General features: G+C 48.5%; 1 protein-coding gene across 2 annotated transcripts in view; it reads left to right on the plus strand.

Moving 5' to 3' along the window:
• The window catches only part of mapkap1 (MAPK associated protein 1), a 126319-nt gene that overhangs the window by 21147 nt on the left and 78916 nt on the right, over nt 1-26256 (plus strand). For both annotated transcript variants that reach the window (XM_036976695.1, XM_036976696.1), the window contains exons 5-6: nt 6470-6646; nt 22726-22835. In XM_036976695.1, coding sequence (XP_036832590.1) covers nt 6470-6646; nt 22726-22835 — 287 coding nt within the window. The remainder of the gene's footprint in view (nt 1-6469; nt 6647-22725; nt 22836-26256) is intronic.

The raw sequence follows: 26256 nt of genomic DNA on the forward strand, positions 1-26256 counted from the left end.
ATGTGGACAGTTGGGAGGTTGAGGTGGGACATGAGTGGCATAGCAATGAGCCCTTAGTCCCCTGGAGGGCCCTGCCACACACAGTGAAGAGGAAGGGATGAGAGGAGATGAGAAGGAGAGAAGAGGTACAGATCAAGGATGATAGGGGGTACACTCACCCCTCCTTTCTGTAGAAATTACATGACCTTTGAACCCACCCCCCCCCCCACCCCCACCTAAAGCAGTTCTTGTCCCTAGGGAAGAGCCCTGGGCCACTATGATAATGGATCTGATGAAGGCTGGAGACAGTGGAGAGCTCTAGGTGCTGAGATGCAGTGCGTAGATGAACCCTGAGAGTGGTTACAAGGCGTTATTCGCTAGCTACGCCAATGTTCATAGGTGCTCATGGGAGGGATTCTTAATTAAATCTTCATATTAGAAACAAAAAATACCAAGTCGCTCTTTATATTGGGTGCAAATTAGAAAGTCCTTCATTAACTTGGCACGTCTACATGGATAATGAAATTGACATGCTGGCCATTCCAATGAAAAGTGTTTGATATTTAAAAGAAGGTAGCAAATGAGTCCTTGGTCCCCTGGAGGGCCCTGCCACATGCAGAGGAGAGGAGCAGATAAAGGGTACAATCACCCCTCCCTTCTGTGGAAATGACAGTGACCTTTGACCCCCCCCCCCCCCCCCCCCCCCCCACCACCACCACCACCACCACCACCACCACCAAATTGCAGAATAAAGAAAGACTGAAGGGATGAGGTGGAGTGATTGTTGTTTTACAAAACTGGTAAATGATAAAAGTTAGCAGTTTGTTAAGCTTGTGTGAATCAATACGCCACGTTCACGAAGAGCGCTATTAGTGGAAGATGCGTTTCTCCGAATGTAGGCGGAGCAAATGGTTGCAAATAGAATATACAGTCTGTTTCAAAGTTTTGTATTTCTGTACTTATCTTCTAATTTCTAGAACCAGTACTTGTGACTTGTGGCTCGAGGGATGCTTGTCTTTACTCTCTTGTCTTTCGGGAAACAGTGAGTGTTTGTACGACAGGGAACCAGACGAGACGATGTGTTGTGAGAATGACTGAAAAGAGGTGGGAGGAGCGAGGGAAAAGAGTGAGGGAAAGCGGTACAGGGATAATTGTGGTACAGTCGGTGTTGGGTGGGGAAACTGACTTGTCGGATGGGTTTGCGATTTTCCCGTCCCCCACATCTCTTTCAAATCTCTCTCGTTACGTCCCACCCTTTCTATCGCCCCCTCTCTTCTCTCCACCCCCTCTCTCCTCTCCACCCTCTCTCTCCTCTCCACCCTCTCTCTCTCCCTCCCTGCCTCCCTCACTCCACCTGCTCTCTCCCTCTTTCTTTCTGTCTCTCTGTCTCTGTCTGTCTGGGTGACAGACTGGCTGACAGGATGTCTTTACTGTTAGGACCAGCACCACCAGACTGGCTGACAGGATGTCTTTACTGTTAGGACCAGCACCACCAGACTGGCTGACAGGATGTCTTTACTGTTAGGGCCAGCACCACCAGACTGACTGACAGGTAGGACCAGCACCACCAGACTGACTGACAGGATATCTTTACTGTTAGGGCCAGCACCACCAGACTGACTGACAGGTAGGACCAGCACCACCAGACTGACTGACAGGATATCTTTACTGTTAGGGCCAGCACCACCAGACTGACTGACAGGATATCTTTACTGTTAGGGCCAGCACCACCAGACTGACTGACAGGTAGGACCAGCACCACCAGACTGACTGACAGGATATCTTTACTGTTAGGGCCAGCACCACCAGACTGACTGACAGGATATCTTTACTGTTAGGGCCAGCACCACCAGACTGACTGACAGGATGTATTTTACTGTTATGACCAGCACCACCAGACTGACTGACAGGTAGGACCAGCACCACCAGACTGACTGACAGGTAGGACCAGCACCACCAGACTGACTGACAGGTAGGACCAGCACCACCAGACTGACTGACAGGTAGGACCAGCACCACCAGACTGACTGACAGGATGAGCACCTGCTAAATGACAAAAATGTCAAATGTAAATGTTTTACATACAGATCTCATATTACTATATTGAATTATTGTTCTTTAAACATTGTTTTAATATTGATATCATAAATGTATAATTTGTACAGTTCTCTATTAAATATGTAGTTATTTGTTCCAGTTGACTGTGTGAAACCTAGCAGTACACTTAGTTTTCTGAGAGTGAGGTGGATATATTGCGAAAATACATAATTATTTGTCTCTGAAATAAAACCCATCAAGTGATAGATTTTAAACAAATACATGTCTGTCATTGAACAACCCCATGCCATGATTAGATAGTGAACAACCCCATGCCATGATTAGATAGTGAACAACCCCATGATTAGATAGTAAACAACCCCATGATTAGATAGTGAACAACCCCATGATTAGATAGTAAACAACCCCATGATTAGATAGTAAACAACCCCATGATTAGATAGTAAACAACCCCATGATTAGATAGTAAACAACCCCATGATTAGATAGTGAACAACCCCATGATTAGATAGTGAACAACCCCATGATTAGATAGTGAACAACCCCATGATTAGATAGTGAACAACCCCATGATTAGATAGTAAACAACCCCATGATTAGATAGTAAACAACCCCATGATTAGATAGTAAACAACCCCATGATTAGATAGTAAACAACCCCATGATTAGATAGTGAACAACCCCATTCCATGATTAGATAGTAAACAACCCCATGATTAGATAGTGAACGACCCCATGATTAGATAGTAAACAACCCCATGATTAGATAGTAAACAACCCCATGATTAGATAGTAAACAACCCCATGATTAGATAGTAAACAACCCCATGATTAGATAGTGAACAACCCCATGATTAGATAGTAAACAACCCCATGATTAGATAGTAAACAACCCCATGATTAGATAGTAAACAACCCCATGATTAGATAGTAAACAACCCCATGATTAGATAGTGAACAACCCCATTCCATGATTAGATAGTAAACAACCCCATGATTAGATAGTAAACAACCCCATGATTAGATAGTGAACAACCCCATTCCATGATTAGATAGTGAAAAAACACACCAAATCTCTTTCATAATTTCCTTAATTACACAATAAAAGCTAATTGATCAACATTTATGAAAATGGATATATAGTGTTTTGGAATGAGTATGTTATCACTAGCAGCACCATATCACCAGGTAACATTCTGATTATGTTGTCTGTCACTAGCAGCACCATATCACCAGGTAACATTCTGATTATGTTGTCTATCACTAGCAGCACCATATCACCAGGTAACATTCTGAGTATGTTATCACTAGCAGCACCATATCACCAGGTAACATTCTGATTATGTTGTCTGTCACTAGCAGCACCATATCACCAGGTAACATTCTGAGTATATTGTCTATCACTAGCAGCACCATATCACCAGGTAACATTCTGAGTTTATTGTCTATCACTAGCAGCACCATATCACCAGGTAACATTCTGAGTATGTTGTCTATCACTAGCAGCACCATATCACCAGGTAACATTCTGAGTATGTTATCACTAGCAGCACCATATCACCAGGTAACATTCTGAGTATGTTGTCTATCACTAGCAGCACCATATCACCAGGTAACATTCTGAGTATATTGTCTAACAGCACCATATCACCAGGTAACATTCTGAGCATGTTGTCTATCACTAGCAGCACCATATCACCAGGTAACATTCTGAGTATGTTGTCTAACAGCACCATATCACCAGGTAACATTCTGATTATGTTGTCTAGCAGCACCATATCACCAGGTAACACTCTGAGTATGTTGTCTAACAGCACCATATCACCAGGTAACATTCTGAGTATGTTGTCTATCACTAGCAGCACCATATCACCAGGTAACATTCTGAGTATGTTGTCTATCACTAGCAGCACCATATCACCAGGTAACATTATGAGTATGTTGTCTTATCACTAACAGCACCATATCACCAGGTAACAATCTGAGTATGTTGTCTATCACTAGCAGCACCATATCACCAGGTAACATTCTGAGTATGTTGTCTAACAGCACCATATCGCCAGAAAACATTCTGAGTATGTTGTCTAGCAGCACCATATCACCAGGTAACATTCTGAGTATGTTGTCTAGCAGCACCATATCACCAGGTAACATTCTGAGTATGTTGTCTATCACTAGCAGCACCATATCACCAGGTAACATTCTGACTATGTTGTCTAGCAGCACCATATCACCAGGTAACATTCTGAGTATGTTGTCTATCACTATCAGCACCATATCACCAGGTAACATTCTGAGTATGTTGTCTAACAGCACCATATCACCAGGTAACATTCTGAGTATGTTGTCTAGCAGCACCATATCACCAGGTAACACTGAGTATGTTGTCTAGCAGCACCATATCACCAGGTAACATTCTGACTATGTTGTCTAGCAGCACCATATCACCAGGTAACATTCTGAGTATGTTGTCTATCACTAGCAGCACCATATCACCAGGTAACATTCTGAGTTTGTTGTCTCTCCCTAACAGCACCATATCACCAGGTAACATTCTGAGTTTGTGTAAATGTACTTGGTGAATCGAATTCTGAAGTGATGGAAAGAAAGGCTTTTGGAAGGATACACACAGAGCTCTCTGCGTTCCCAGACCCCCAAGTTGTTCCATTCTATACACCCCACTAGAACAAGCCCCTCTCTGTTGTCTCCATTTTAATTACCCTCTCTTTTAATTGCCCCGACGGTGTAAATCGTGTCGCTGTTTGTTTTGTTCAGTGTCTGTCATTGTTACTTTCCAAAGCTGGGGACGGTCGTAGCCCCTCTGTAAGGTTTTCATGGAAACCGTGAATGGATGCCAAGACGGTGCTTCAGGGGGTTGGGGTAGGGCAGAGTGTGGGGACTCTTTAGGGGGTAGGGCAGAGTGTGGGGACTCTTTAGGGGGTGGGTGCGGAGAGAGGGTACTCTTTAGGGGGTGGGGGTGGAATGAGAGTGGACTAGGGGTGGGGGGTGGAGATAGGGGACTAGGGGGTGGGGGTGGAAAGAGAGGGTACTCTTTAGGGGGTGGGGTGGGAAAGAGGGATACTCTTTAGGGGGTGGGGGCGGAGACAGGGGACAAGGGGGTGGGGGCGGAGACAGGGGACAAGGGGGTGGGGGCGGAAAGAGAGGGTACTCTTTATGGGGGTGGGGTGGGGCGGAAAGAGGGAACTAGGGGGTGGGGGCGGAAAGAGAGGGTGCTCTTTAGGGGGGGAAAGAGGGGACTAGGGGGTGGAGTTGGGGTGGAGAGAGGGGACTAGGGGGTGGGGATGGAGAGAGGGACTAGGGGGTGGAGTTGGGGTGGAGAGAGGGGACTAGGGGGTGGGGATGGAGAGAGGGACTAGGGGGTGGATTGGGGGTGGAGAGGGGACTAGGGGGTGGAGTGGGGTTGGAGAGAGGGGACTAGGGAGTGGAGTGGGGTTGGAGAGAGGGGACTAGGGAGTGGAGTGGGATTGGAGAGAGGGGACTAGGGGGTGGGGGCGGAAAGATAGGGTACTCTTTAGGGGGCGGAAAGAGGGGACTAGGGGGTGGAGTGGGACGGAGAGAGGAGACTAGGGGGTGGGGTGGAGAGAGGGGACTAGGGGGTGGAGAGGGGACTTAGGGGGTGGGTATTCAATTGTTTTTGTTTTTTCTAAAAAAAAAAAATCTTTATTTAACGTTTATTTAACTAGGCAAGTCAGTTAAGAACAAATTCATATTTACAATGACACCCTACACCGGCCAAACCTGGATGCCGCTGGGCCAATTGTGCACCGCCCTGTGGTACTCCCAATCACGGCCAGTTGTGATACAGCCTGGGTTCGAACCAGGGTCTCGAGGGACGCCTCTAGCACTGAGATGCTAGCAGAGAGAGAGGTTATGGACACAAGTGTTGCTGACAGGATTGCGTGGACTGTTTTAAAGTGTGTGCACACACACACACACACACACAAAAGTACATACACAAATGCATGCACTGAACTCCATTTCACTTTAACAGAGTTTGGCTTCACGGTCACTTTGCTAGCAGATCTATTCTTTATTCACTGATGTAACAAATATTAAATATTGTCACTCCCTTTTTCTCTCTTCCTCCCTGTTTCTGTCCCTCCTACCTCCCTCTCATCCTCTCTGTTTCTGTCCCTCCTACCTCCCTCTCATCCTCCTACCTCCCTCTCATCCTCTCTGTTTCTGTCCCTCCTACCTCCCTCCCTCTCATCCTCCCTGTTTCTGTCCCTCCTACCTCCCTCTCATCCTCCCTGTTTCTGTCCCTCCTACCTCCCTCTCATATCCTGCTTTCCGTTCTCTTTTCTGTCTCTATATTTCTCTGTTTCTCTTTCTTTCCTATCCTCCCTCTTTCTCTCTCAACCCTCTGCCTCTCCCCCCCCCCCCCTGTTTTTTCTCTCTCTCTCTCCTCCAGTGAGAACGTGAATGCATACTGCCTCCACATAGCAGAGGATGACGGGGAGGTGGACACAGACTTCCCCCCTTTGGACTCCAATGAGCCCATCCACAAGTTTGGTTTCAGCACTCTGGCCCTGGTCGAGAAGTACTCGTCCCCCGGCCTGGCCGCCAAGCAGTCCCTCTTTGTACGAATGTAAGCCCTTATAAAGCAACCGTAACGTAGTCCTTCCTTTGGCTCAGTTGGGAGAGCATAGCGCTAGCAACGCTAGGGTTCTGGGTTCAGGGCGTGTAGCCTAGCGGTTAAGAGAGTTGGGCCAGTAACTGAAAGATCGCGGGTTCGAATCCCCAAGCCGACAAAGTAGAATGTGTGCCGTTGTGCCCTTGAGCAAGGCAGTTAACCCCAAACAACAACTACTCCCCGGCTACTGATGACGTGAATGTCAATTTAAAAAATATATTAAAAAAAATATTCAACTGTTTCCATCCCTAGATTTGACATCCATAGATTTCAACACCTACTTTTTTTATCTTGAGACTGAGTTAAGATTGTTACGGGGGAAGAAGGAAAACTGTACAAGGCAATCCTTTTAGGGTCTATTTCCACTCAAACAGCATGCAATTCACATGGTGCTTTTCTTGGAGCAAAGCAAACTGCTGGCCAAGGGAACGTTATAAGGGAACATGTGGCCTCCATATTAGCTGTTAAACACAAAAAAACAGAACAATATGAGATTTTAGCCAGGCTTTGTAATACAGTTGATCTGTAGATTCCACCTGTCAAACCTTCACTGATTGATTGTGCACACAAAAACATTTGGACGCACACGCACACACACAGTTATTATGCCCCATAACCAAGAGCCACACACATGGTGACGATGCCCCATAACCAAGAGCCACACACATGGTGACGATGCCCCATAACCAAGAGCCACACACATGGTGACGATGCCCCATAACCAAGAGCCACACACATGGTGACGATGCCCCATAACCAAGAGCCACACACATGGTGACGATGCCCCATAACCAAGAGCCACACACATGGTGACGATGCCCCATAACCAAGAGCCACACACATGGTGACGATGCCCCAAAACCAAGAGCCACACACATGGTGACGATGCCCCATAACCAAGAGCCACACACATGGTGACGATGCCCCATAACCAAGAGCCACACACATGGTGACGATGCCCCATAACCAAGAGCCACACACATGGTGACGATGCCCCATAACCAAGAGCCACACACACGGTGACGATGCCCCATAACCAGAGCCACACACATGGTGACGATGCCCCATAACCAAGAGCCACACACACGGTGACGATGCCCCATAACCAAGAGCCACACACATGGTGACGATGCCCCATAACCAAGAGCCACACACATGGTGACGATGCCCCATAACCAAGAGCCACACACATGGTGACGATGCCCCATAACCAAGAGCCACACACATGGTGACGATGCCCCATAACCAAGAGCCACACACATGGTGACGATGCCCCATAACCAAGAGCCACACACATGGTGACGATGCCCCATAACCAAGAGCCACACACACGGTGACGATGCCCCATAACCAAGAGCCACACACATGGTGACGATGCCCCATAACCAAGAGCCACACACATGGTGACGATGCCCCATAACCAAGAGCCACACACATGGTGACGATGCCCCATAACCAAGAGCCACACACATGGTGACGATGCCCCATAACCAAGAGCCACACACACGGTGACGATGCCCCATAACCAAGAGCCACACACACGGTGACGATGCCCCATAACCAAGAGCCACACACATGGTGACGATGCCCCATAACCAAGAGCCACACACACGGTGACGATGCCCCATAACCAAGAGCCACACACACGGTGACGATGCCCCATAACCAAGAGCCACACACACGGTGACGATGCCCCATAACCAAGAGCCACACACATGGTGACGATGCCCCATAACCAAGAGCCACACACATGGTGACGATGCCCCATAACCAAGAGCCACACACACGGTGACGATGCCCCATAACCAAGAGCCACACACATGGTGACGATGCCCCATAACCAAGAGCCACACACATGGTGACGATGCCCCATAACCAAGAGCCACACACATGGTGATGATGAAATGCTGTTACCCCGGATGGACATATTATTTATCCAATATGTATTTGTTTCTCATAAGACCATTTGTCAAGCAATTTGTAAGCAGCGTCCAAATACAAAGGCTTTGTCCGTCCGATAACCAGTCCTTAATGAGAGTCTGATTAAAACGAGCAATCAGATTCTGATTATGCATTTCCTCCAGCTTATTATAATTATAGGCCGTTTTCAATTTCAAAAGCTTTTCACTTTCACATACCTTTCTTTCTTTTTTTTTCTTCTTCTCCTCTTCGGCTCTGTTTTTCAGCAGAGGAAAAGTGTAAAGGCCTAAGAATTCTGAAAGCCTTGCCAAAATGAAAAAGTGAAAGCCAATCAAAAAAAAAATACATGAAAAAATAACCCTCCTATTACCCAATGAGAAATGTGTAATTTCGTCAGTCGCAAATCCAGGAAAGGAAACAACCACCTCCCCATCACCAAGTCTCCTCCTCCTCCTCCTCCTCTCCCACCACTCTTTATTTTCCCGAATATTCATCACAGCAATCGCAATGATTCAAATCCAGATGTCAAGCTGTAAGCTCGTGTTGTACGTTGTATTACGCTCTACATTTTTCAACTCTGACTCGGTTTCCTTTTTGGCACAGGACCCTGTCTGGAAACCAGTCCCCCTTTTTACCCTGTCTGGAAACCAGTCCCCCTTTTTACCCTGTCTGGAAACCAGTCCCCCTTTTTACCCTGTCTGGAAACCAGTCCCCCTTTTTACCCTGTCTGGAGGAAACCAGTCCCCCTTTTTACCCTGTCTGGAGGAAACCAGTCCCCCTTTTTACCCTGTCTGGAAACCAGTCCCCCTTTTTACCCTGTCTGGAGGAAACCAGTCCCCCTTTTACCCTGTCTGGAGGAAACCAGTCCCCCTTTTTACCCTGTCTGGAGGAAACCAGTCCCCCTTTTTACCCTGTCTGGAGGAAACCAGTCCCCCTTTTTACCCTGTCTGGAGGAAACCAGTCCCCCTTTTACCCTGTCTGGAGGAAACCAGTCCCCTGTTTCTCTCCCTCCTCCCGAGGAACACTTTGTTTAGTCATTAAGTATGGCATGGTTATATCAGGCTTTACTTATCAAGGTAGATTTTGTTTCTGAATTGTCAGGTGATATGCTTTGACATAATGTGTAGATGCGTTGTTGTGTTTTAATCTCTTGTGTAAATAAAATATGTTAATCTCTGTGTGAGAGTGGGTCTAGGAGATGTTAATCTCTCTGTGAGAGTGGGTCTAGGAGATGTTAATCTCTCTGTGAGAGTGGGTCTAGGAGATGTTGATCTCTGTGTGAGAGTGGGTCTAGGAGATGTTGATCTCTCTGTGAGAGTGGGTCTAGGAGATGTTGATCTCTGTGTGAGAGTGGGTCTAGGAGATGTTAATCTCTCTGTGAGAGTGGGTCTAGGAGATGTTAATCTCTCTGTGAGAGTGGGTCTAGGAGATGTTGATCTCTGTGTGAGAGTGGGTCTAGGAGATGTTGATCTCTCTGTGAGAGTGGGTCTAGGAGATGTTGATCTCTGTGTGAGAGTGGGTCTAGGAGATGTTAATCTCTGTGTGAGAGTGGGTCTAGGAGATGTTAATCTCTCTGTGAGAGTGGTTCTAGGAGATGTTAATCTCTGTGTGAGAGTGGTTCTAGGAGATGTTAATCTCTGTGTGAGAGTGGGTCTAGGAGATGTTAATCTCTCTGTGAGAGTGGGTCTAGGAGATGTTAATCTCTCTGTGAGAGTGGTTCTAGGAGATGTTAATCTCTGTGTGAGAGTGGGTCTAGGAGATGTTGATCTCTGTGTGAGACTGGGTCTAGGAGATGTTAATCTCTGTGTGAGACTGGGTCTAGGAGATGTTAATCTCTCTGTGAGAGTGGTTCTAGGAGATGTTCATCTCTGTGTGAGTATTAAGCCAGCTGAAGTGACACAACCTCAGCCCGACATGTGGTCATCTTTTCCTCTGTCAAGTACATGGAAAACGTCTCTCTCGGTTCTTTGGAATCAATTTCAGGTATTTATTAAAGGCTGTGGAAGGAGTGATTTTATGTGGAAGGAGTGATTTGCTTTGGTTTGTGGAGAATTTGGGTCAGCCCTTACCATACTGTTCATGTCATGGACGGTTAAAGAGGAGAGCATCGAACTTGCCTTTGAAAGCTTCTATAAACTTTGAATGGATGTTTTTGAAATGAAGTTTAAGATTAGCTCTAGCCTCCTCATTCTCAACAATACTGATGTCAATAGGCATCTTCAGATCTACGCTCAACTTTCTCTGATTGTTCCATCAACGATCTTGTTTTTTGTTGTTTTCCTTAACCTCAGTTAGAACAGTTTACCCCCAGTTTTACCCCCCTTGGAGCAGTTTACCCCCCTTGGAGCAGTTTACCACCAGTTGGAGCGTTCAGTTTACCCTCAGTTGGAGCAGTTTACCCCCCAGTTGGAGCAGTTTACCCCCCAGTTGGAGCAGTTTACCCCCCAGTTGGAGCAGTTTACCCCCCAGTTGGAGCAGTTGGAGCAGTTTACCCCCCAGTTGGATCAGTTTACCCCCCAGTTGGAGCAGCTTACCCCCCAGTTGGAGCAGTTTACCACCAGTTGGAACAGTTTACCCCCCCAGTTGGAGCAGTTTACCCCCCAGTTGGAGCAGTTTACCCCCCAGTTGGAGCAGTTGGAGCAGTTTACCCCCCAGTTGGAGCAGTTTACCCCCCAGTTGGAGCAGTTTACCCCCCAGTTGGAGGAGTTTACCCCCCAGTTGGAGGAGTTTACCCCCCAGTTGGAGCAGTTTACCCCCCAGTTGGAGCAGTTTAACCCCCCCCCCCCCCCCCCCCCGTTTACCCCCCAGTTGGAACAGTTTACCCCCAGTTGGAGCAGTTTACCCCCGAGTTGGAGCTGTTTACCCCCCAGTTGGAACAGTTTACCCCCAGTTGGAGCAGTTTACCTTCCAGTTGGAGCAGTTTACCCCCCAGTTGGAGCAGCTTACCCCCCAGTTGGAGCAGTTTACCACCAGTTGGAACAGTTTACCCCCCCAGTTGGAACAGTTTACCCCCAGTTGGAACAGTTTACCCCCCAGTTGGAACAGTTTACCCCCCCCCCCCCCCCCCCCCCAAAGGTCTAGACCAAGTATGCGTCTCTCACATTGATTGGCAGACTATTCCATAAAAATGTAGCTCTATAGGAGAAAACCCTGCCTCCAGCAGTTTGCTTAGAAATTCAAGAGACAGTAAGGAGGCCAACGTCTTGTGACTGTAGCGTACTTGTCGGTATGTACGGCAGGACCAAATCGGAGAGATTGGTAGGAGCAAACCCATGTAATGCCTTATAGGTATAGAGGTCCTGATTAGCAGGAAGCTTGGCCCCAGTGATGTACTGGGTGTACGCACTACCCTCTCTAGTGCCTTGTGGTCGGAAGCCGAGCAGTTGCCATACCAGGCAGTGATGCAACCAGTCAGGATGCTCTCGATGGTGCAGCTGTTGAACGTTTTGAGGATATGGGGACTTGCAGCAAACTTTTGAGGGGGAATAGGCTTTGCCGTGCCCTCTTCACGGCTGTCTTGGTGTGTTCGGACCATCATAGTTTGTTGGTGATGTTGTTACCTAACCTTACCACCTGGGGGCGACCCGTCAGGAAGTCTAGGATCCAGTTGCAGAGGGAGGGGTTTAGTCCCAGTGTCCTTACCTTTGTGATGAGCTTTGAAGGCACTGTGGTGTTGAACGCTAAGCTGTAGTCAATGAACAGCATTCTCACGTTGGTGTTCCTTTTGTTCAGGTGGGAAAGGGCAGTGTGGAGTGCAATAGAGATTGCATCATCTGTGGATCTGTTTGGGCGCAATGCAAATTGGAGTGGGTCTAGGCTTTCTGGGATAATGGTGTTGATGTGAGCCATGACCAGTCTTTCAAAGCACTTCTTGGCTACAGACGTTAGTGCTACGGGTCTGTAGTCATTTAGGCAGGTTACCTTAGTGTTCTAGGCACAGGGACTTTGTTGGTATTACAGAGTCAGGTCAGGGACAGGTTGAAATTGTCAGTGAAGACACTTGCCAGTTGGTCACCGCGTGCTCGGAGTTCACGTCCTGGTAATCCGTCTGGCCCCGCGGCCTTGTGACAAGCACATCACACAAGCACAGCACTTACACAAATGACTGATGATTGGCTGAGAGAAATTGATGATGAAATGATTGTCTTGTTTAGACTTCAGTGCAGCTTTTGACATTATCGATCATAGTCTGTTGCTGTAAAAACATATGTGTTACGGCTTTACACCCCCTGCTAAAACATATGTGTTATGGCTTTACACCCCCTGCTAAAACATATGTGTTACGGCTTTACACCCCCTGCTAAAACATAGGTGTTATGGCTTTACATCCCCTGCTAAAACATATGTGTTATGGCTTTACACCCCCTGCTAAAACATATGTGTTATGGCTTTACACCCCCTGCTAAAACATATGTGTTACGGCTTTACACCCCCTGCTAAAACATAGGTGTTATGGCTTTACACCCCCTGCTAAAACATATGTGTTATGGCTTTACACCCCCTGCTAAAACATATGTGTTACGGCTTTACATCCCCTGCTAAAACATATGTGTTACGGCTTTACACCCCATGCTAAAACATATGTGTTACGGCTTTACATCCCCTGCTAAAACATATGTGTTATGGCTTTACACCCCATGCTAAAACATATGTGTTATGGCTTTACACCCCATGCTAAAACATACAGTGCCTTGCAAAAGTATTCGGCCCCCTTGAACTTTGCGACCTTTTGCCACATTTCAGGCTTCAAACATAAAGATATAAAACTGTATTTTTTTGTGAAGAATCAACAACAAGTGGGACACAATCATGAAGTGGAACGACATTTATTGGATATTTCAAAAAAAATTTACAAATCAAAAAGTGAAAAATTGGGCGTGCAAAATTATTCAGCCCCCTTAAGTTAATACTTTGTAGCGCCACCTTTTGCTGCGATTCCAGCTGTAATTCGCTTGGGGTATGTCTCTATCAGTTTTGCACATCGAGAGACTGAAATGTTTTCCCATTCCTCCTTGCAAAACAGCTCGAGCTCAGTGAGGTTGGATGGAGAGCATTTGTGAACAGCAGTTTTCAGTTATTTCCACAGATTCTCGATTGGATTCAGGTCTGGACTTTGACTTGGCCATTCTAACACCTGGATATGTTTATTTTTGAACCATTCCATTGTAGATTTTGCTTTATGTTTTGGATCATTGTCTTGTTGGAAGACAAATCTCCGTCCCAGTCTCAGGTCTTTTGCAGACTCCATCAGGTTTTCTTCCAGAATGGTCCTGTATTTGGCTCCATCCATCTTCCCATCAATTTTAACCATCTTCCCTGTCCCTGCTGAAGAAAAGCAGGCCCAAACCATGATGCTGCCACCACCATGTTTGACAGTGGGGATGGTGTATTCAGCTGTGTTGCGTTTACGCCAAACATAACGTTTTGAAGTTCAATTTTGGTTTCATCTAACCAGAGCACCTTCTTCCACATGTTTGGTGTGTCTCCCAGGTGGCTTGTGGCAAACTTTAAACAACACATTTTATGGATATCTTTAAGAAATGGCTTTCTTCTTGCCACTCTTCCATAAAGGCCAGATTTGTGCAATATACGACTGATTGTTGTCCTATGGACAGAGTCTCCCACCTCAGCTGTAGATCTCTGCAGTTCATCCAGAGTGATCATGGGCCTCTTGGCTGCATCTCTGATCAGTCTTCTCCTTGTATGAGCTGAAAGTTTAGAGGGACGGCCAGGTCTTGGTAGATTTGCAGTGGTCTGATACTCCTTCCATTTCAATATTATCGCTTGCACAGTGCTCCTTGGGATGTTTAAAGCTTGGGAAATATTTTTGTATCCAAATCCGGCTTTAAACTTCTTCACAACAGTATCTCGGACCTGCTTGGTGTGTTCCTTGTTCTTCATGATGCTCTCTGCGCTTTTAACGGACCTCTGAGACTATCACAGTGCAGGTGCATTTATACGGAGACTTGATTACACACAGGTGGATTGTATTTATCATCATTAGTCATTTAGGTCAACATTGGATCATTCAGAGATCCTCACTGAACTTCTGGAGAGAGTTTGCTGCACTGAAAGTAAAGGGGCTGAATAATTTTGCACGCCCAATTTTTCAGTTTTTGATATGTTAAAAAAGTTTGAAATATCCAATAAATGTCGTTCCACTTCATGATTGTGTCCCACTTGTTGTTGATTCTTCACAAAAAAGTACAGTTTTATATCTTTATGTTTAAAGCCTGAAATGTGGCAAAAGGTCGCAAAGTTCAAGGGGGCCGAATACTTTCGCAAGGCACTGTATGTGTTATGGCTTTACACCCCCTGCTAAAACATATGTGTTATGGCTTTACACCCCCTGCTAAAACATATGTGTTACGGCTTTACACCCCCTGCTATATTGTGGATAAAGAGTTACTTGTCTAACAGAACACAGAGGGTGTTTTTTAATGGAAGCCTCTCAAATATAATCCAGTTAGAATCAGGAATTCTCCAGGGTAGCCGTTTGGGCCCCTTTTTTCAATTTTTACTAACGACATGCCACTGACTTTGAGTAAAGCCAGTGTGTCTATGCATGCGGATGACTCAACACTAAACACATCAGCTACTACAGCGACTGAAATGACTGCAACACTTAACAAAGAGCTGCAGTTAGTTTCAGAATGGGTGGCAAGGAATAAGTTGGTCCTAAATATTTCTAAAACTCAAAGCATTGTATTTGGGATAAAACATTCACTAAACCCTAAACCTCAATTAAATCTTGTAATAAATAATGTGGAAATTGAGTTGGTGAAGTTGAGATGACTATGCTTGGAGTAACCCTGGATTGTAAACTGTCATGGTCAAAACATATTGATACAGTAGTAGCTAAGATAGGGAGAAGTCTGTATATAATAACGCGATGCTCTGCCTTGTTAACAACACTATCAACAAGGCAGGTCCTACAGACCCTAGTTTCTACCTTCTTAACAACTCTATCAACAAGTCAGGTCCTACAGACCCTAGTTTCTACCTTCTTAACAACTCTATCTAGTTTAGTCGCACCTGGACTACTGTTCAGTCATTTGGTCAGATGCCACAAAAAAGGACTTAGGAAAATTGCAATTGTCTCAGAACAAGGCAGCACGGCTGGCCCTTGGATGTACACAGAGAGCTAATATGAATAATATGCATGTCAATCTCCCCTGGCTCAGAGTGGAGGAGAGATTGACTTCATCACTACTTTTATTTATGAGAGGTATTGACATGTTCAATGCACCGAGCTGTCTGTCTATACTACTGGCACACAGCTCGGACACCCATGCATATGCCACAAGAGGTCTCTTCACAGTCCCCAAGTCCAGAACAGACTATGGGAGGCACACAGTGCTATATAGAGCCATGACTACTTGGAACTCTATTCCACATCAAGTAACTGACGCAAAAAAACAGATTAAAAAACACCTTATGGAACAGTGGGGACTGTGAAGCAACACAAACAGGCCCATACACATACTCACACACACACTATACTACATACACATGGATTTAGTACTGTAGATATGTGGTAGTGGTGGAGTTGGGGCCTGAGGGCACACAGTGTGCTGTGAATGTACTGTAATTTTGAAAAAATTGTATAAACTGCCCTAATTTCGCTGGACCCCAGAAAGAGTAGCTGCTGCTTTGGCAGCAGCTAATGGGGATCCATAGTAAATACAATGGATCCCCTGTCTTAAGGTCTTACATCGGCTAGAGCGTGATCACACAGTCGTCCGGAACAGCTGATGCTCTCATGCATGCTTCAGTGTTGCTTACCTCGAAGCGAGCATATAAGTAGTTTAGCTCGTCTGGAAGGCTTGTGACACTGGGCTGCTCGCAGTTGTGCTTCCTTTTGTTGTCTGTAATCGTTTGCCAGCCCTGCCGCATCCGACGAGCATCGGAGCCGGTGTAGTATGATTCAATCTTAGCCCTGTATTGACGCTTTGCCTGTTTGATTGTTCGTCGCAGGGCATAGTGGGATTTCTTGTAAGCTTCCGGGTTAGAGTCCCGCACCTTGCCTGTAATCCATGGCTTCTGGTTGGGGTATGTACATACAGTCACTGTGGGGACGACGTCCTCAATGCACTTATTGATGAAGCCAGTGACTGATGTGGTGTACTCCTCGATGCCATCGGAAGAATGCCGGAACATATTCCAGTCTGTGACAGCAAAAAAGTCCTGTAGTTTAGCATCTTCATCTGACTGCTTTTTTTAAAGACCGAGTCACTGGTGCTTCCTGCTTGTATTTTTACATGTAAGCAGGAATCAAGAGGATAGAATTACGGTCAGATTTGCCAAATGGAGGGCGAGGGAGAGCTTTGTACTCGTCTCTGTGTGTGGAGTAAAGGTGGTCCAGAGTTTTTCTTCTTCTTCTGGTTGCACATTTAACATGCTGGTAGAAATGAGGTAAAAAATGGATTTAAGTTTCCCTGCATTAAAATCCCCGGCCACTAGGAGCGCCGTCTTAGTGCCAGCATCGGTTTGTGGTGGTAAATAGACAGCTTTGAAAAATATTGATGAAAGCTCTCTTGGTAAATAGTGTGGTGTACAGTGTGGTCTTATCATGAAATACTCTACCTCAGGCGAGCAAAACCTTGAGACTTCCTTAATATTAGATTTTGTGCACCAGCTGTTGTTTACAAATATACACAGACCGCCACCCCTCGTCTTACCGGAGGCAGCTGTTCTATCTTGCTGATGCAGCGTAAACCCCGCCAGCTGTATGTTATCCATGTTGTCTTTCAGCCAAGACTTGGAGAAACATAAGATATTTGTTTTTAATGTCCCGATGGTAGGATATTCGTGATTGTAGTTCGTCTATTTTGTTATCCAATGATTGTACGTTGGCTAATAGGACTGATGGTAGAGTCAGGTTACCAACTCACTGTCGGATCCTTACAAGGCACCCCGAACTACTTCCCTGATATCTCCATCTCCTGCGAATGACGAGGATGAGGGCCTTGTCGGGTGTCCGACTCGTTAAAGAAAAAAATTATTTTTCCAGTACGGGGCGAGTAATCGCTGTCCTGCTATCCAGAAGCTATTTTATGTCATAAGAGATGATGGCAGAAACATTATCGCACAAAATAATTGATAAATAACGCGAAAAAAAACACACATTAGCACAATTGGTTAAGAGCCCGTAAAACGGCTGCCATCTCCTCCGGCGCCCCCAGTTAAAGCAGTTTTCCCCCAGTTAGAGCAGTTTTCCCCCAGTTAGAGCAGTTTTCCCCCAGTTAAAGCATTTTTTTCCTGTGTTGTGCCCAGGGACTGTACTCTAATCAGTTAGTTGTGTTAATTTATCGGAGAGAGCTTTTTAAGGAGCTCCTATTCATTTTAATTGCTAATCGGGTTTGGAGAGGCTGCCTCTGCCAGGGAGAAGTTGGCACTCGATGATGGCCAGAGACTCAGGCTGTGTGTGTGTCTTTCTGGGGCCTTGTTTGTGTATACAAGTGTTAAAGTGTGTGTGTTGGTAAATGTGTGTGTGTGTGTGTGTGTGTGTGTGTGTTATAGCTTAAATCACAGAGCCCCCCTGGTTCTGCTTTACAGACATGCACTCCTGTATATTACCATTGGGCCTGGGCCCAAAAAGCCTGCTCTTTATCCACTGATTCCCCCATAGGGCCTCTTTAAGCGCTCCGTCTGATGGCTAGACTAGCTGGACCCTTTAAAGAGCCACAGAACACGCTGATTGCCATGTCTGTTTTTCTGTTGCTCATTAGAAATACGAGATTTCAGTCTTGGAAGTGTGTTTCCTGACTGAGTCAGCATTTGGTTAATGTTTGTACCCCATGAGCCGATTTCGCTTCTTAAAATCCCCAGAATTAATCTAAGATAAAATAATAATCTGTAATTTATTGATGTTTTTGCTGAGGATGTTTTAGTTGATCAATTTTACATCTAAAAAGGTGTTTGGTGCAGTATTTCTGTAGTAAAACAATGAGCAAAGTGTTGTCTTATGTAAACAAATTCGGAGCTGCTGGGCAGGTCTGTCTCACTGTTTATGCTATTGGATTGATAACAATCGCTGCAGCTGTTCACCCCATGTTAGTTGTGGCTAGGCTAGGCTAGCTGGGCCCTGTAAACGCTCCATATTCGGCGCATGTGACAAGCTAAATTTGATTTGATCTGGTGGCAAGGCTAGCTGGGCACTTTAAGCGCTTCGTCTGGTGGCAAGGCTAGGCTAGCTGGGCACTTTAAGTGCTTCGTCTAGTGGCTAGGCTAGCTGGGCACTTTAAGCGCTTCGTCTGGTGGCTAGGCTAGGCTAGCTGGGCACTTTAAGCGCTTCGTCTGGTGGCTAGGCTAGCTGGGCCCTTTAAGCACTTTGTCTGGTGGCTTGGCTGGCTACACTGGCTAGGCTAACTGGGCCCTTTTAATTGCTTTGACTGGTGGCTAGCTGGGCCCTTTAATCGCTTCACCTGGTGGCTAGGCTAAACCCAAGCTTCAAGCTTGGCTCTGAATCGTTGCCCTGGTTGAGGAGTAAAGCAGTGTGAGGGATGCTGAGCCCTATCTATGGAGTGTGAAGGGAATGAAAGTTTGGCATGGTGTGAATAGGAATGGATCTCTTGTCTCAGTACATGGAGCTGTGAGGGTTCAGTACGTGCCACTCTGGGCCTGGCCCCATCCCTGCTAGGGTGAGGTACGTCAAGGACCCTATTTATTTTTTAAATCACAATAAATAAGATGACATGGACAAGTGGGGAAGAAAGAGGGCCAAGGTGAGAAGGGGAGACTTCCAGACTGACCTGAAGGCTGGACTGTGGTCAGCAAGAAGACCTCTGACCACACAACCTTGGCGGATGGACTGTTCTGTCCAGACCTGACTGAAACCTGGGCAGATGGACTGTTCTGTCCAGACCTGACTGAAACCTGGGCAGATGGACTGTTCTGTCCAGACCTGACTGAAACCAGGGCGGATGGACTGTTCTGTCCAGACCTGACTGAAACCAGGGCGGATGGACTGTTCTGTCCAGACCTGATTGAAACCTGGGCAGATGGACTGTTCTGTCTGAAACCTGGGCTAATGGACTGTTCTGTCCAGACCTGACTGAAACCTGGGCAGATGGACTGTTCTGTCCAGACCTGACTGAAACCAGGACAGATGGACACATCTCTCACAGCTGGCCGCGACCTGGAGACCCATGGGGCAGCGCACAATTGGCCCAGCGTTGTCCAGTTTAGGGGAGGGTTTGGCCGGCCGGGATGTCCTTCTCCCATCGCGCTCTAGCGACTCCTGTGGCGGCCCGGGCGCATTCACTCTGTGGCGGCCCGGGCGCATGGTCGCCAGGTGTACGGCGTTTCCTCCGACACATTGGTGCGGCTGGCTCCCGGTTTAAGCAGGCATTGTGTCAAGAAGCAGAGCGGCTTGGCGGGGTCGTGTTTCGGAGGACTCACGGCTCTCGTCCTTCGTCCGAGTCCGTACAGGAGTTGCAGCGATGGGACAAGACTGTAAACTACCAATTGGAAACCACGAAATTGGGGAGAAAAAGGGGTAAAAAAATATATAAAATACTTAACACATTCTTATTTACAATGACGGCCTACCCTGTCCAAACACGGACAACGCTGGGCCAATTGTGCTCCGCCCTATGAGATTCCCAATAACAACCAGTTGTGATACAGACCAGGATCGAACCAGCGTCTGTAGTGACACCTCTAGCACTGATATGCAGTGTCTTAGACCTCTGCTCCACTCGGGAGCCCACTGAGATGCAGGACCTTAGACCGCTGCTCCACTCTGGAGCCCACTGAGATGCAGTGCCTTAGACCGCTGCTCCACTCTGGAGCCCACTGAGATGCAGTGCCTTAGACCGCTGCTCCACTCTGGAGCCCACTGAGATGCAGTGCCTTAAACCGCTGCTCCACTCTGGAGCCCACTGAGATGCAGTGCCTTAGACCGCTGCTCCACTCTGGAGCCCACTGAGATGCAGTGCCTTAAACCGCTGCTCCACTCTGGAGCCCACTGAGATGCAGTGCCTTAGACCACTGCTCCACTCGGGAGCCCACTGAGATGCAGTGCCTTAGACTGCTGCTCCACTCTGGAGCCCACTGAGATGCAGTGCCTTAAACCGCTGCTCCACTCTGGAGCCCACTGAGATGCAGTGCCTTAGACCACTGCTCCACTCGGGAGCCCACTGAGATGCAGTGCCTTAGACCACTGCTCCACTCGGGAGCCCACTGAGATGCAGTGCCTTAGACCTCTGCTCCACTCTGGAGCCCACTGAGATGCAGTGCCTTAGACCTCTGCTCCACTCTGGAGCCCACTGAGATGCAGTGTCTTAGACCTCTGCTCCACTCGGGAGCCCACTGAGATGCAGTGTCTTAGACCACTGCTCCACTCGGTAGCCCACTGAGATGCAGTGCCTTAGACCTCTGCTCCACTCGGGGGCCCACTGAGATGCAGGACCTTAGACCGCTGATCCACTCGGTAGCCCACTGAGATGCAGTGTCTTAGACCTCTGCTCCACTCGGGAGCCCACTGAGATGCAGTTTCTTAGACCTCTGCTCCACTCGGGAGCCCACTGAGATGCAGTTTCTTAGACCTCTGCTCCACTCGGGAGCCTTAATGTTGTCTAGTTTTCCGTGTTCCATTTTGTTGGTCTAACTTTGTGCACTTGTTTTATCCTGACTTTATACGCCTTTAAATCTTTCCTTTGCATCGTTTCCACTTCGTCATTGACGTTTAGGAAGGTGACGCATTCCGATTCACTCAGAACAGTAGCAGGTTAACCTTCCTGAATTTACTACTGTGATTGTTATGACGTAAAACCCACGTGTGTTATTGGGTTATGACACGGCATCTGCATGATTGATGGATAGTGGAAAAAACTAATCTGCGGAGGCCTTTATCCAATAGAACAAGGGCTTTCTTTTGACTAAACTGTTTTGTGAGACCGCTTCCCACTCGCCTGCTTTTAATGGCATCATAAATAGCGCTCCTATCTTTTGAAAGTGCCTAAAATGAAGTGCTCCAAGCGGTGCTAGTAAATAAGTGTGCTATTGGCCCTAACAATCCGATAAATGCGACGTGACGCTTTTAGGATAACGAATCAGGTGTTTGTGTCCCAGAGTCAACTGGAGAGAGCCTACTGATATTTGTTTTACTTCTGCTGAGGCGGGCGCTTTGTTGTCACTGTGTCTGCAGATGTATTATTTCTTCACTTATATAACTAATATCTCACTTTCTCTCCCCCTCCGTCTCTCTCCCCCTCCCCCCTCTCTCTCTCCCCCTCCCTCCCTCTCTCTCCCCCTCCGTCTCTCTCCCCCTCCCCCCCCTCTCTCTCTCCCCCTCTCTCTCTCTCCCCCTCCCTCCCTCTCTCTCCCCCTCCCTCCCTCTCTCTCCCCCTCCCCCTCTCTCCCCTCTCTCCCCCTCCCTCTCTCTCCCCCTCCCCCTCTCTCCCCCTCCCTCTCTCTCTCCCTCTCTCTGTCTCTCTCCCCCTCTCTCTGTCTCTCTCCCCCTCTCTTTGTCTCTCTCCCCCTCTCTCCCCCTCCCCCTCTGTCACTCTCTCTGTCCCACCGCTCCGTCTCTCTCTCTCTCTCCCCCCTCCCTCTCTCTCCCCCTCCATCTCTCTCTCTCTCCCCTCCCCCCCTCTCTCTCTCCCCACCCCCCTCTCTCTCTCCCCACCCCCCTCTCTCTCTCCCCCTCCATCTCTCTCTCTCTCCCCTCCCCCCTCTCTCTCTCCCCCTCCATCTCTCTCTCTCTCCCCTCCCCCCCTCTCTCTCTCCCCCTCCGTCTCTCTCCCCCCTCCCCTCTCTCTCTCTCTCTCTCTCCTCCCTCTGTCTCTCTCTCTCCGTCTCTGTCTCTCTCTCTCCGTCTCTGTCTCTCTCTCTCTCTCCCCCTCGGTCTCTGTCTCTCTCTCTCTGTCCCACCCCTCCGTCTCTCTCTCTCTCCCCCCTCCCTCTCTCTCCCCCTCCATCTCTCTCTCTCCCCCCTCCATCTCTCTCTCTCCCCCCTCCTCTCTCTCCCCCCTCCTCCCTCTCTCTTCCCCTCTCTCTCTCTCTCTCTCTCTCCCCCTGTCTCTCTCTCTCTCTCCCCCCTCTGTCTCTCTCTCTCTCTCTCTCCCCCTCCGTCTCTGTCCCTCTCTCTCCTGTTTTTTTTCCTACAGAAATGCTGTCCATGGTTTTTCTCTCATCCCAGTGGACAGCCTGAAGGTGACCATGAAGGAGATCCTGCAGAAGGCACTGAAGAAGAGGAAAGGCTCTCAGAAAGGCTCTGGTATGGGTGGCGTAGATGCTTTATTACATGCTTATGGAAATCCTATTAACCCCATTGTGAAGCACCCAAACAATGAAAGTAGCATGTGTTCGTAAGTAGTGTGCTTCATATATTTGAGTGTGCGCCAAGTGTGTGTACTTGAATTTGCGTCTGCCCTCCCCTTATTGTGTTGCTGTCTTCACACAAAGCATTTCCACAACCCCCACCCCTCCAGAAAAACCATCAGGGTACGATCTCTGATAGCGCTGCCACACAGTGTTTAATTTGTCATGCCCAGATCACCTGGGGATCTGATAGCAACTGAGGTTTTAATACAAAAGTCAGACGGAACCGATCGCCTCTCCCAACGCCAGGACACAGATTAAGCTGGGGCGGCACGGGGTGGGGCTGGCGCTCTCTCTCAACCCCCCCACCCCCGCCTCCCAACCAGTGATAAAGGCCTGAAAGGGATCATGTCGGGAAGCAACGGAGGCACAGAGCACAGTAGAGAAGACGGTGCCTACTGAGTGGAGAGGGCAGTTCCACATACTGAGTGGAGAGGGCAGTTCCACATACTGAGTGGAGAGAGCAGCCCACATACTGAGTGGAGAGAGCAGCCCACATACTGAGTGGAGAGGGCAGTTCCACCTACTGAGTGGAGAGGGCAGTTCCACATACTGAGTGGAGAGAGCAGCCCACATGCTGAGTGGAGAGAGCAGCCCACATACTGAGTGGAGAGAGCAGCCCACATACTGAGTGGAGAGAGCAGCCCACATACTGAGTGGAGAGAGCAACCCACATACTGAGTGGAGAGAGCAGCCCACATACTGAGTGGAGAGAGCAGCCCACATACTGAGTGGAGAGAGCAGCCCCACCTACTGAGTGGAGAGAGCAGCCCACATACTGAGTGGAGAGAGCAGCCCACATACTGAGTGGAGAGAGCAGCCCCACCTACTGAGTGGAGAGAGCAGCCCACATACTGAGTGGAGAGGGCAGTTTCACCTACTGAGTGGAGAGAGCAGCCCACATACTGAGTGGAGAGAGCAGCCCACATACTGAGTGGAGAGGGCAGTTCCACCTACTGAGTGGAGAGGGCAGTTCCACATACTGAGTGGAGAGAGCAGCCCACATGCTGAGTGGAGAGAGCAGCCCACATACTGAGTGGAGAGAGCAGCCCACATACTGAGTGGAGAGAGCAACCCACATACTGAGTGGAGAGAGCAGCCCACATACTGAGTGGAGAGAGCAGCCCACATACTGAGTGGAGAGAGCAGCCCCACCTACTGAGTGGAGAGAGCAGCCCACATACTGAGTGGAGAGAGCAGCCCACATACTGAGTGGAGAGAGCAGCCCCACCTACTGAGTGGAGAGAGCAGCCCACATACTGAGTGGAGAGGGCAGTTTCACCTACTGAGTGGAGAGAGCAGCCCCACCTACTGAGTGGAGAGAGCAGCCCACATACTGAGTGGAGAGAGCAGCCCACATACTGAGTGGAGAGAGCAGCCCCACCTACTGAGTGGAGAGGGCAGTTCCACATACTGTGTGGAGAGGGCAGTTTCACCTACTGAGTGGAGAGGGCAGTTCCACCTACTGAGTGGAGAGAGCAGCCCACATACTGAGTGGAGAGAGCAGCCCACATACTGAGTGGAGAGAGCAGTTCCACCTACTGAGTGGAGAGAGCAGCCCACATACTGAGTGGAGAGAGCAGCCCACATACTGAGTGGAGAGGGCAGTTCCACCTACTGAGTGGAGAGGGCAGTTCCACATACTGAGTGGAGAGAGCAGCCCACATACTGAGTGGAGAGGGCAGTTCCACCTACTGAGTGGAGAGGGCAGTTCCACCTACTGAGTGGAGAGAGCAGCCCACATACTGAGTGGAGAGAGCAGCCCACATACTGAGTGGAGAGGGCAGTTCCACCTACTGAGTGGAGAGGGCAATTCCACCTACTGAGTGGAGAGAGCAGCCCACATACTGAGTGGAGAGAGCAGCCCACATACTGAGTGGAGAGAGCAGCCCACATACTGAGTGGAGAGAGCAGTTCCACCTACTGAGTGGAGAGAGCAGCCCACATACTGAGTGGAGAGAGCAGCCCACATACTGAGTGGAGAGGGCAGTTCCACCTACTGAGTGGAGAGGGCAGTTCCACCTACTGAGTGGAGAGAGCAGTTCCACCTACTGAGTGGAGAGGGCAGCCCACATACTGAGTGGAGAGAGCAGCCCACATACTGAGTGGAGAGAGCAGCCCACATACTGAGTGGAGAGAGCAGCCCACATACTGAGTGGAGAGGGCAGTTCCACCTACTGAGTGGAGAGGGCAGTTCCACCTACTGAGTGGAGAGGCAGCCCACATACTGAGTGGAAAGAGCAGCCCACATACTGAGTGGAGAGGGCAGTTCCACCTACTGAGTGGAGAGAGCAGCCCACCTACTGATTGGAGAGGGCAGTTCCACCTACTGAGTGGAGAGGGCAGTTCCACCTACTGAGTGGAGAGGGCAGCCCACATACTGAGTGGAGAGAGCAGCCCACATACTGAGTGGAGAGAGCAGCCCACCTACTGATTGGAGAGGGCAGTTCCACCTACTGAGTGGAGAGGGCAGTTCCACCTACTGAGTGGAGAGGGCAGCCCACATACTGAGTGGAGAGAGCAGCCCACATACTGAGTGGAGAGAGCAGCCCACCTACTGATTGGAGAGGGCAGTTCCACCTACTGAGTGGAGAGGGCAGTTCCACCTACTGAGTGGAGAGGGCAGTTCCACATACTGAGTGGAGAGGGCAGTTCCACCTACTGAGTGGAGAGGGCAGTTCCACCTACTGAGTGGAGAGGGCAGTTCCACCTACTGAGTGGAGAGGGCAGTTCCACCTACTGAGTGGAGAGGGCAGTTCCACCTACTGAGTGGAGAGGGCAGTTCCACCTACTGAGTGGAGAGAGGTGTGGAAGGCAGGAGGTCTATTCTCTCGTTGACCCCCCCCCCTCCGGCTTGTACTACAACTGGCTGTCCCTTTTTTTATCTGCCCCCACCTGATCACCAGCGTGCCCCCCCACCCCCCCGTTCTAATGACCTCCTCCATCCTCCGTGGTTTGCTGTCACAACCACTGAAGACAATGTTTGATGATGATGATGATGGTGGCGATGATGGCGACGATCCCCTTAGACTGGACAAGGCCATGGCATGTCTGCCTATTCTCTTTTCTATTGCTTGAGACCTCAGCCTACTGTCTACCAGGGCCTAGAGTGATGAAGACATTAGCAATCCCCTAACTAGCTCCCTCAAACGGAGCTAACCTCTCCACAACACTAACCTTGCCAGTGGCTTGGTCCTACCCCTTTTTGCTGTAGTGTTTGTTTTTGTTTTTTCTTCATTTTTCTTGGGGATATCGTGTACAATGTCCTTGCACCAAGACAACCATCTTGTTGTCTTTGTCTTCTCAGATCGGACCGA

Source organism: Oncorhynchus mykiss, chromosome 5 (genome assembly GCF_013265735.2).
Source record: "Oncorhynchus mykiss isolate Arlee chromosome 5, USDA_OmykA_1.1, whole genome shotgun sequence".
NCBI classification, from domain to species: domain Eukaryota; kingdom Metazoa; phylum Chordata; class Actinopteri; order Salmoniformes; family Salmonidae; genus Oncorhynchus; species Oncorhynchus mykiss.